This window comes from Mesoplodon mirus (genome assembly GCF_964341445.2).
Source record: "Mesoplodon mirus genome assembly, chromosome: 8".
NCBI classification, from domain to species: Eukaryota; Metazoa; Chordata; class Mammalia; order Artiodactyla; family Ziphiidae; genus Mesoplodon; species Mesoplodon mirus.
Genome location: NC_138984.1, coordinates 52,044,537 through 52,057,349, shown reverse-complemented (window position 1 = coordinate 52,057,349; position 12,813 = coordinate 52,044,537). Strand labels below are relative to the sequence as shown.

The following is a 12,813-nucleotide window of genomic DNA, read 5'->3' as shown; positions in this document are numbered from 1 at the left end:
TACTGGCTTGGCTTCCATCCCCCAAACTGTCCCTGTCACCTTATACCAGAGAGAAGAGGTACCTGAATCCCACAAGGGAAACTATGACAAAAACATTTCATTTAGCTTCAGAATGGAGGCATTCTCCTTTCTGCATGGCATCACCAGGGAGCTGTTATTAAACTACTGGTTAAACAGCAAGAGTACCAAAACCAGGGGGCGCGAATCAAAAAAAAAAAAAAGGCAGTCAAGAGCCTGCCAAGTGCACATCCTCAGAAATTAGCCAGCGTCCGTTTCACAAGCCCCTAGGGCTGCTGCCCCTGCCCATAACGGGGGTGGGGAGGTGGGGAGCCATCGAGTTTTCATTCCCTACTCAGTTCTCTCCCAGTAATTGGCACTGGATAAAGTCAACCCCACCCTATCCCCTCAACCTTTCTAAAGGTGAAATGGAGATCGCTAAAGCATGTAATAAATTCCATGTTGTCTGTAAAATGCCCTGTAGCCCTTTAAAAAAAAAAAAGGAAAAAAAGCTGCTATTTAAATTCAAGGGTACAAATGAAGTTCAGAGAAAATGGGGAAAAAAAGGTAAAAGTAAATAATTCAGCCTGTAAGTAAATAGCTAACTCGGCCAATAAGCACATGAAAATATGCTCAACATCACTAATCATTAAGGAAATGCAAACCACAACCAGAGTGAGATACCCCCTCAAACCCATTCAGATGGCCACTAAAAACAAAACAAAACAAAACAAAAAAACAAAACAAAACAAAAAACCCCAGAAAATAACAAGTGCTGGCGAGGATGTGGAGAAGTTAGAACCCTTGTGCACTGCTGGTGGGAATGTAAAATGGTGCAGCCGCTGTGGAAAACAGTTTGGTGGTTCCTCAAAAAATTAAAAATATAATTACCATATAATCCAGCAACTCTGCTTCTGGATCTATACCCAAAAGAATTGAAAGCGGAGTCTCAAAGAGTTATGTGTACACCTACGTTCATAAGAGCATTATGCACAACAGCTGAAAGGTGGAAGCAATCCAAGGGTCCATTTGACAGATGAATGGGTAACAAAATGTGGTCTATACACACAGTGGAACATATTATTAAGCCTTACAAAGGAAGGACATACTGACACATGTACAACATGGATGAACCTTGAGTACACTATGCAAAGTGAAATCAGTCCATCACAAAAAGACAAATACCGTACACTGCACTTACAGGAGTACTTGGAGTAGTCAGAGTCAGAGGCAGAAAGCAGAAGGGTGTTTGCCGGGGCTGGGAGAAGGGAGGGAACGTGGAGTTACTGTTTAACGGGAACAGAGTCTCAGGTTGGCAAGATGAAGCATTCTGGAGATGGATGGATGGTGATGATGGTCGCAGTGTGAATGGACTTAATGCCACTGAACTTTACACTTTATTGTTAAGAAGTTTTACTACCTTTGTTAGGTTTATTTTACTACCTTTTTTTTTTTTACATCTTTATTGGAGTATAATTGCTTTACAATGGTGTGTTAGTTTCCGCTTTATAACAAAGTGAATCAGTTATACATATACATATGTCCCCATATCTCTTCCCTCTTGCATACCTTTTTTTTTTAATTGGGAAAAAATTAAATAGTGAACTCAGACTATTCTTCCCTCAAGGGAAAAAAAAAAGTCACGCTACTTGGGGACAGAGGAGAGCAATGCAGAAGGAAATCATAGGCCCTTCGTGTGAAAACAATACCCGTTTTTCAGCCTTTCAGATTCCAGGCTCAGCTACAGAACAGACGGTCCACCCCCACCCCACAAAGCCACAAGAAGCTCCTCACCTCACTGAGGTAAATAAAAAAAGAGCAGGTGGAACCGTCCACTCCATATTCTGCGTAGCAGGGATCCGAGCGCCACATATCTTTCATCCACTGAAACAAGCAGAGAAGGTGAGAACACAGGTGAGCAGCCTGATCTCTACGGCCAGGCACACCTGCCAACAGAGAAGGCGAGGGCACAGAGCGGGAGGGGGATGGCTCAAGCTGTAGCCTGAAGCTCAGGATCCCTGAGCTGAGGTCAGGAGACAGATGCTCAGCTCTTGGACGATCGGGGTTGAGCTGGGCCTTAGCAGAGGCCTTTGGAGTGGACAGAGGCCATGAGACACACCCTGCAGTGCAGCCCAGGAGAAGCAACGGCAAGGAGCGTTTTATCAAGAGCGAGTGCCTGATGAAGTGCCCCGGCATCAGAGTCCCCTCCCCGGAGAACTAGCCTCAGCACAGTGCCTGGAAGAGAGCGCACGGACGAGGGCAGGAGCTCAGCGTGTGGTGAGTCCCAAATGGAGGCTAGGTAAATGCTCTGTGGTTTGGTCTCACCATCCTACGTGACACTTGAACAGTAACTTTTCTCTGCAAACTACTGAGAAGGGGAGTGGTCTCCCCAAGGGCTGGCCGTATAAATGGGATGAAAAAAAAATGTTAAGAGTCAAAGAGTGGCCAAGAGTGTCTGGGTACTCAACTGCACATGCAAATGTGACACTGAAATCTCAATCTGGAGACGTCACAGCAGAGACCTGGGACAGAGGGAAGGTGGATACTAAATAATGGCAGCCCCTTGTCTTTGGCCCTTGAAGGATCACCTGCTGGAGGATGGGAAGGGGGTGGTAGTGACAGCTTCAAAGCCACCGCAGGTGCCTGCAATGGCCCAGCCCTTTCAGTCTGACCTCTTAGTCACTGTTGACTAACCCCACAGAGCTGGCATAAGCAGGGAAGGGTTGTCATGGTCACAGCCTCTAACTGGCAGGACTGAGGCGCCCCTTAAATGACTCCCTTAAAGGGCTCGCTTGTCCATCTGTATCGCTGGGGAGAAGAAGGGGGGGAGGGGAAGCAAGGGGCTGTTCCTGCAGATTGTGGAGGATGGGGATGAATGGACATCCCTTCTGCCTTACCTTGATTTTCCCCTCGCAGTGGGGGTAGCCATCCATAGGAGGCAATACGCATTTTTCTTGAGCTCCATTAATGATATCTGAAAAGGAGGAAAAAGAACAAAGGATATTATCAAGTTTATTGCAAGTGAATCAGAGAGAGAAAAGGAAAAAAGAAGTCTATCCTGGGAGCCCCTCCAGCTGACGATAGTTCTGACTGGTCTGCAGGGAGGACCTGACCCAACCAGAGCCCACCTCCAGGACGGCCAGAGACCTGTGACATGCATGGCCCAGCCACAAAGGGTGAGCCGGGCCAACCAGAGTGCTTGCCTGAAAATCTGCAACTGAGAAACCATACGAGTGGGGGGCAGGAAATGAAGCCATGAGATTAGGAAGGTCACAGGGCTGGCGAGGCCAGGCTAGGCTATGAGGACAAACTGAGGCCATGAGCAGCTTCAAGAACACGTGTGCTTATCACTTATGGAATCTAAAAAAGTGGTACAAGTGAACTTGTTTCCAAAACAGAAACAGACTCACAGACATAGAAAACAAACCTATGGCTACCAAAGGGGAAGAGGGGGGATCAATTAGGAGTCTGGGATTAACAGATACACAGTACTATATATAAAATAGATAAACGATAAGGACCCGCTGTATAGCACAGGGAACTATACTCAATATTTTGTAATAACCTATAAGGGAAAAGAATCTGAAGAAAATAGATGTGTGTGTGTGTGTGTGTGTGTGTGTGTAAATAACCGAAACTACTTTGCTGTACACCTGAAACTAACACAACACTGTAAATCAACTATACTTCAATAAAACAAAACAGACATGCGCTTGAGCTGAGGCAGCCCACAGGAGAGAGAAAGGCGAAGGGAACCACGTACAGAGGAGCAGAAAGCCACAAGATGCATCTGCAAGGTGCAGCTTCTTACAGACCCGGTTCTTACATTTCCACCAAGATCTCCTTATTCTTCCAATATTTCCTCCCAATAAACTCCCTTTGTATTATCAAGCTAGAGTAGATTCCTATTCCTTGTCACGACAGAGTCAAAACTAAAAAGAATGCCTCCCAGAAGCTTTAGCGATGGACAACAGACAAACCAGTAAACAACTGAACAGCAGTGTAAAAGGCCTTATGTTAGGGCGGGGCAAGGGAAGGACACGCGGCTTCCCTGGATCCAGTGACATCTCAGCTGAGATGTGAAGATGAAGGAGTGAGCCAGGTAGAGGGACAAGGTAGAGATGGTGTTCAGGGAAACATCCAAATGCAGGACCTGGTCTGACTGGAGTGAATTTGTACAAGGTACTGAGAGGCAGGGCCCAACCAGAAAGGCCTCAAGCACCAAAATAAAGACTCTGGTCTTTGTACTAAGGGCCTGGGTGGCGGAGCACTGAAAAGTTTGAAGGAGAAGATAGTTACGATCCGTTTTTTGTTTAGGAATGATCATTTCAGCTGGAAAGGCCGACAACCCTAAACCTACATGCTTCTGTTTTTGGACCAACTATATTTTCTGGACATGCTTGGAAAATGTCCCAATTACTCACAGCTGACAGTTTCCTATACCAAGTACTCATCGGAAATTAGATCCCAAACTACAATATCAACCTAAGGATAACTAGAGTGTAAAATCAATATCCTCCTTATCATAGGTCGGAGGCAGTGTCAGTTAGTTGTTAACACGGAAGACACTTAGTTTGTTTGGAGGCTTTGTTTCCCCATCTGTAAAATCGGAATAACTGCACCTCTATTTCATCCAGGTCTTATTAAATAAGTTAACGTTTGTAAAAAGCCTGGTCTGGCACTCCCATCACATGATACCACAGACCATGGCAGGTGCTTAAAAGTTGGCATTTGCTGTATAATTCCACACAACTTTCACTCACTATACCCAGGAAAGCAATATTTCAAAGGCACATGCTTCCGGAAATGCATTCTCTGTTTTTCAAATAAATGCAGGCTTGAATGGTGGCTCTCCCTAAAGCTACCCTCTCTCTCATGTGTACGGGGACAGCCAGCTCCAGAATCCACTGACAGACAGGCTCCCTCACCAAAGAAGAGAAGTGCTTTCCAATGACTACTGCTCCTATCACTATTTTATTTTATTTTATTTTTATTTTTTTGCAGTACGCGGGCCTCTCACTGTTGTGGCCTCTCCCGTTGCGGAGCACAGGCTCCGGACGCACAGGCTCAGCGGCCATGGCTCACGGGCCCAGCCGCTCCGCGGCACGTGGGATCTTGACGGACCGGGACACGAACCCATGTCCCCTGCATCCGCAGGCAGACTCTCAACCACTGTGCCACCAGGGAAGCTCTGAACTGACTTTTTAAAGGACATCTGCAGGCACTCCCCTGTCCGGCGTGCCCTTCCTGTCACCCCTCCCCGTTCCCTCCACCCATTTAAAGCCCCTCCTCCTTTAAGACCTAGCTCGAGCATCCCCACCTGAAGAGAGCCCTGATCCTCCTTCTCCATCCCCAGGCTGAGTCAGGGCTGAGTGCTGCCCTCTGGCTTCTGGCCCTCCCACCACAGTGAGCAATCCTGTTCTCTTGTTCACATCTGTTCACCTCCCCTCCTAGGAGGTGGGAAGGTTACGTCTTTCTGCTCCATCACCAGGCACTCAGTGAGTGCTGCTGGGCTGAATAAACATATGCATGTTCTGCCTGCCTCCCCACCATCCCCGGCCTGACCCTTGGGCTCAGGGAGAATAAGGACTGAGCTGAGACCCCTGCTAGACCAGCATTTTTTTACTCCTCTTCCAAGCAGCAGTGTGTCAGCTAATCCAACAGGGGTTCTTCTGCATTTCCATGATCTTATGAGGAATTTTCTCATTATTTTGTTACACAGTGATGGGTTTGAATAGACAGTGGCTTCCAAAAGTGTACTTCGATGACTTGAGGCTCTGGGGTGGAAGGGATCTGTGAAAGGGAGACACAGGAAGTACCATGGGGCCAAGCTGCTCACAGAATCCAACCCCCAGTAAGTAACCTGAGCAGGACCCTCCGTTACCTCTCAGGCCCTGAGGAGTTTCAGCACACCCCACAGGACAGCTCCCTGTCTTGTTTCCATCACAATGACAAAAACTCAATGAATCATGTTTTCATTCCTTTGTGTCCACAGAAGACATTTCTACCTTTGCAAGAGCCTCCAACCTAAGGTTGGTTAAAAAACCCACAAAAATTCAGGCCAAAAGAGGGTAACATGACTGCTTTTCAGGAGACACTTAGCTTAATGAGGCCCCTCCCCACAAAAGGTGTCAGGATTCTGCCAAGATACATTACTAGAAGGCTCTCCCTGCTGTTCACCCCACCCTCTCACACAGGTCATCTTTTTTTTTTTTTTAACGGTGAAAGGAAAAAAAAGATGTTAATGTAAGCAAAGAAGCTCAGCTCTTCTACTGTTTAGGATTCAGTTTCATCTCTTACCCTCATACACCAGCCCAAGTAGCATCTTGCACTGAAAACTTCATCTCTGAACTGATTCTATGGTACCGTCAACCAGGTATTAGAAAAAAGGCAGGGTACCCTAGGTGCAAAAACTGTTGTTTTATCAGGGTAGTAGGAGGTCAAATATTAGGTTTAATCTAAGAGAACATTTTTCTTATTATCAAAAATGCTTACAGGGCCTCCCTGGTGGCGCAGTGGTTGAGAGTCCGCCTGCCGATGCAGGGGATACGGGTTCGTGCCCCGGTCTGGGAGGATCCCATATGCCGCGGAGCGGCTGGGCCCGTGAGCCATGGCCGCTGAGCCTGCGCATCCGGAGCCTGTGCTCCGCAACGGGAGAGGCCACAACAGTGAGAGGCCCGCGTACGAAAAAAAAAAAAAAAAAAATGCTTACAACTCAGGAAGAGCACATGTACAGCAGGAGAAGTGATGAAAGATGCCATAAACACACCCAGAGCAGCGTGTTTCCATCAAGCGTGGAGCCATATTCTCCCCGACGGTCCTAACATGCATACACAGACTGAGAGAGACACAATGGCATTTCAAATACATATCTGGAAGTGACAGAGACAAAGAGATATGGAACCAGACACACAGATGTTTTTAACTCATGCCTTCCTCTGCCCAAGGAAGGAAGGAAAGTGGGAGAGAACAGGGCACACGTAAATGGTAAAGACAGTCTCAAAGGGACTGTGAGAATGGAAAAGGGTGATAGAGGAAACAGAGGTGGACAATCATGACCTCCCTTGATACAGTACCAGCCTTTCTAAAGTGCTGGCACACACATTATCACATTTTATATTCACCACATCCTCCTGAACAAGGAAGACAACTACCTCATCTTATAGTTTGGAAAGGGGATGCTTCAAAATCCTCAGCATCTACCTCCAAACTCAGCCCACAGCCGCATGGAACATCTCTCAAAAGCCTGCTGCTTGCCATGTGCTTCGATGTCAAAGCTGCATCCTTGAAAGACATGGTCCATACCCTGGAGGAGCTCCCCAGGGCTAGGGAGAGGGACCACATACAGCAGAGCCCCCTCCTCGGGTATAGCCTCCTAGAAGGCAGGACACCCACCCTCGGGGCTGTGGCCCAGCACCCAACCTACTGCCTGGCACCCTGGCAACTCCACTGTATTTTTTTTAGACAGATGAACAAATGTAACAAAGGGATGAAGAGCCCCAGTTCCAGAGAAGCACAGAGAGAAGAAAGAGCCATGGAAGAAAGGGGGTGGGCGGTCCTCACTGGGAATCTCTGAACCAGAAACGCAAGAGTTCCGGACCACACACTAAACAAGCCAAAGGAATCTGGGTTCCACACAAGGAAAAATGTCACAGGAAGGAGCAGTGAAAGAAGACTCACTGCTGCAAGACAAATACCGTATGCTGACACATATATATGGAAGCTAAGGGAAAAAAAAAGGTCATGAAGAACCTAGGGGCAAGATGGGAATAAAGACACAGACCTACTAGAGAATGGACTTGAGGACATGGGGAGGGGGAAGGGTAAGCTGGGACGAAGCGAGAGAGTGGCATGGTCATATATACACTACCAAATGTAAAATAGATAGCTAGTGGGAAGCAGCTGCAGAGCACAGGGAGATCAGCTCAGTGCTTTGTGACCACCTGGATGGGTGGGATAGGGAGGGTGGGAGGGAGGGAGACGCAAGAGGGAGGGGATACGGGGATATATGTATATGAATAGCTGATTCACTTTGTTATAAAGCAGAAACTAACACACCATTGTAAAGCAATTATACTCCAATAAAGACGTAAAAAAAAAAAAGAAGACTCATTGCCAATGCAGGGAGGGAGGAAGTGGCCTATCCCCCATGTGAATGACTGATATTCATACCTTATTAGTATTTAAAAAGAGAGGCTTGCAGTTTTGTGAGATATGATCTTAATGAGTCATATGTTAACTGTCCCGATGCATTTACAAATCAAACACAAGATCCATTGGGTACCATACAAGGATACCTTTAGTTTTCGCTGCCAAGTTCAATACATATACATGGAGATGCTGTCGTGTTTTTAAAGTCATCAACTATCAACTATGCAGCATCATAAAACACTCACCTACTACAAACGTATTTCAAGTTAATGATAACCTTTCCTGACTTTGTTGAACAAGAGCTCCAGAAATATGGTTATAAAAAGAGGCTCACAACAAACAAGGCTGGCAGCCAGGTGTCACCCTTAATCCAATTCTATAAATACTTGTGGGTGGCACCACCTGTAAGAAACTCGGTTACATGCTCCCGGGTGGTGATGATAAAGTGAGGACAAGGAGGGGAGGGGAGGGGAGGGGAGGGGAGGGGATATGTGTGGGGGGTAGTGGGAGCCAAGGGGGAGGCGGTGGAGAGGGGGAGAGGTGTTTTGTGAGCCCTACACAGAAGATTGTTATTTTAGAATGAAAGTTGACCCTCCCAAGAGAGCCTCCTTTAGCAAGGCTCACTTTTCTGAATATTAATTACAGCAAAGAGGACGTGTCTGAATATTAATTATAGCAAAGATGACGTGTCTGAATATTAATTACAGCAAAAACGACATGTCTGAATATTAATTATTGCAAAGATGACGTGTTTGAATATTAATTACAGCAAAGACGACGTATCTGAATATTAATTACAGCAAAGACGACGTGTTTGAAATGGCACTTCTTTTTAAGAACTTGTAAAACACAGTGCCATTAATTTTTTATCTAGAACTGAACAGGCATCAGATAGGTTAAGGGTGCCCGATTTCTTCACCATTGCTATTTTAACGGAAGATGAAAAAGGAAGTTTAAAGATCTCTCAGAAATCTCAAAAAACGTGACCATCTGTCTACCCCCAGAAGTTTTAGGAAACCGAGTTCAATCTCCTGGTCCAGTTCCTTTGCCAGCAGCTAAGATAACCATCTTCATGAGTGAGGGCTTGATTCGGCCCAAAGGTACCCCAAGCATATTTCCTCTCAAAAGATAAAGGGTCTCCAGCAATTCTGTTTTGTGTGTAGGACAAGGTAGTGTTTCTCTCCGAACACCCGATAGGAACACGTGGCCCCAGTTATCAGATGGCCCCTGCAGGGTGCCCACGTGAGCACTGCACCAGCCAGGAGCTGACTTCATCTCTGTGCTCAGCCTGGAGACCATGCTCTTGCCAGCGCCTCCATCAGCCGGCCTCGCGTCAGGAGTTTCCAGCAATAAATCGGCCAGAAATCAGCCATGGTGAAATACAATCTCCCATTACGAATGACCTCACCAGTCATTCTCAGTTGGCAAATATTCATTTAGGGCCACTTTCTACATTTGCATTATGAAAAAGTGATTTAATTTCCGTAACTGAATCATGTATACATATTCCAGACCCAGGGCCCACAGGAACAGGACGCTCTCTGCCCACTGAAGGAGCTGGGGAGTCATGATGGGTAATGGGCATGACACACTCACAGACTCCCAGGGATGGACACCGGGCACCTTGAAAAGAGTTGTTTGCATTTTGTTGGTTTTGTTTTGTTTTTCAATGTAAGAAGCTAGAAATGCAATCACTGTACCAAAGAATTTCAGAGCTGCAGAGGACTTCTGAAGCCATATTAGTAAGCTGTTGACTTTTCCTGATTCATAATAAGGCCTAGAGAGATGAACTGCCTTCTGCATTCAGTGGTTTAATAAAATTCACTAGTTACCTCTCATGCACAACACATTCTGCATGTTCAACCCAGGCTTCTGTCTTCTGGGTCAAGACTGTTTCTACTACTCTGGCTCTTGGTATTAAAAGGCACACGACCACCATCCTCACCATATTCACATTCTACACTAGAAATCCAAAGAGTCAACCCTGAAGAATAAAATGATCAGTTTTTACTTGTCTCTGAATAAGCACTCCAAGGGCCTCAGGGACTTGCTAAAAACCTGGAGTTACAGTATTGCCCATAAGCAAACACTGTAGGCATAATGGAAGTCAACAGGAAAATCATATTCAATGAACAGTTGTTCAATCATGCACAGCTTTTCAAGGATGGCGTTAATGTGTAAAAAAAAAATGAAGTTGTGAGGACTATGAAAACACATTGCCAAGTATAATCAATGTCAAAAATTTCAAACCACAGTAACAGCCAAATAACCCTAGATTATTTATGCTTTCTTCTGTTATACCCTGGGTCATTTGTTTATTTATTTTTGCAGAATTTCCACCTAATTAGGCTTTGAAGCTAACATTAATACCGCATTACCTTTCATTGGTAAAACAGAATTAAAAAGAAGATCTAGGATTAAGATTCTCAGTACAATGAGGTATCACCTCACTCCGGTCAGAATGGCCATCATTAAAATGTCTAAATTCTGGAGAGGGTGTGGAGAGAAAGGAACCCTCCTACACTGTTTGTGGGAATGTAAATTGATATAGCCACTATGGAGAACAGTATGGAGGTTCCTCAGAAAACTAAAAATAGAGCTTCCATATGGTCCTACAATCCCACTCCTGGGCCTTTATCCAAAGAAAACTCTAATTCAAAAAGATACATGCACCCCAATGTTCATTGCAGCACTATTTACAACAGCCAAGACATGGAAGCGACCTAAATGTTCATCAACAGATGAAAGAATAAAGATGATGTGGTATATGTATACAATGAACTATTCCTCAGCCATAAAAAAGAATGAAATAATGCCATTTGCACCAACATGAATGGACCTAGAAATCATCATACTAAGTGAAGTAAGCCAGACAGAGCAAGATAAATATCATATTGATATGATATCGCTTATATATGGAATCTAAAAGCAAAAAGGATACAAATGCATTTATTTACCAAACAGAAATAGACTCACAGACTTAGAAAACAAACTTACGGTTACCAAAGGGGAAAGCGGGGGAGGGATAAATTAGGAGGTTGGGATTACCATATACACACTACCATACATAAAATAGATAACCAATAAGGAACCTCCATACTGTATGGCACAGGGAACTATACTCAGTATTTTGTAATAATCTATAAGGGAAAAGAATATATATACATATATATATACATATATAAAAAACTGAATCACTGTGCTATACACCTGAAACACAACATTGTAAATCAACTATATATAATTCAATAAAATAAATTAATTAAAAGGGATTCTCAGTAGGAGGGGCAGGGTCTGTAAGAATGCTGTGTACACACATACAGAAACACACGCACACACCCCCTCCATTCTGATAGGCCCCAGGTACTGCTACTGATACAAGCATGTCACATTCCTTAGAATATTCAGGCAGAAAAGGTTGGTCATCACACACCTAGGAACACATATGTGTAGTGAGCAGAAAACAGCTGGGGTTAAACACCTGACAGTGACATAAAAAAAAAAAGTTCATCATCATTAGCAATCAGGGAAACGCAAATGAAAACCACCATGATATATCACTTCATCCACTGAAACGGCTATAATCAAAAATTCAGGTCATAACAAGTGTTGGCAAGAATGTAGAGAAATCAGAACCCTCAAGCACTGTTAGCAGGAACAGAAAATAATGCAGCTATTTTGGAAAACAGTCTAGCAGTTCCTTAACAAGTTAAACACAGAGTTATCCTTTGACCCAGCAATTCCACTCCTAGGTAGATACCCAAGACAAATGAAAACCTAGACCCACACATAAGTTCATGGCAGCATTATTCACGAGAGCCAAAAGCTGAACACTGGAAACAATCCAAATGTTCATCAGTGGATGAATGGATAGACAAAATGTGGTACATCCACACAACGGGGTAGTATTCAGCCATACTGGGAATGAAGTACTGATTCATCCCACAACATGGATAAACCTTGAAGAAATTAAGCTAAGTGAAAGGAGCCAGTCACAAAAGACCACATATTATATGAAATGTACAGAACAGGCAAATCCATAGAGACAGAAAGTAGGTTAGTGGCTGCTTCGGGCTGGGGGAAAGGTTGAAAGGGGGGTAATGATTGCTAATAGTACGTACAGAATCCTTTTTGAGGCCAGAGATGGAAAACAGATCTTTTATCCTATGTTTTAACCCCGAGTGTCCTACTGAGAAAGGAAATCTACCCCCAGTGGGTAAGAGCAACCAATCAAACATCAATGTCTGAGTGGGTGTGGGAGAGGGGAGAGGATCAATGTGGCTAAAGCAGCAGACTCAGAGCAGGGCAGGAGGAAACAGCTTGGAAAGGTTAGCTGACACTGCACCCTGGAGAGCTGCAAATTCCAGGCAGAGAATACCATCACCCACTGCGGGAATACGAAGGTCACTGCGTACACTCGGGGAACTGGGTGCTATGATGCCGGGGAAGAAACAGAGTCTTTGAGGAGAGAATCAACATGCTGAAAAACGTGAAATCCAAGGAAAAGGAGAGCGACAGCTACATTATGAGGATGAAAATTTGACCCTGTGGACTTCCAAAGATACTGATGCATCAAGTCTTTACAGCTGAATAGAGTTTATACCTAAAGTTGTGAATTGTCAAGGAGCAGAAAGCTGTCTTTCACCAGTAAGGAAGCCCATGTTA

At 44.9% G+C, this 12,813-nt stretch overlaps 1 protein-coding gene across 5 annotated transcripts in view; it reads right to left on the bottom strand.

The window, feature by feature from the left end:
• The window catches only part of MGAT5 (alpha-1,6-mannosylglycoprotein 6-beta-N-acetylglucosaminyltransferase), a 374,340-nt gene that overhangs the window by 160,976 nt on the left and 200,551 nt on the right, over positions 1-12,813 (bottom strand). For all 5 annotated transcript variants that reach the window (XM_082631527.1, XM_082631526.1, XM_082631528.1 and 2 more), the window contains 2 exons: positions 2,895-2,971; positions 1,792-1,881 (listed from right to left, as the gene is read on the bottom strand). In XM_082631527.1, coding sequence (XP_082487653.1) covers positions 1,792-1,881; positions 2,895-2,971 — 167 coding nt within the window. The remainder of the gene's footprint in view (positions 1-1,791; positions 1,882-2,894; positions 2,972-12,813) is intronic.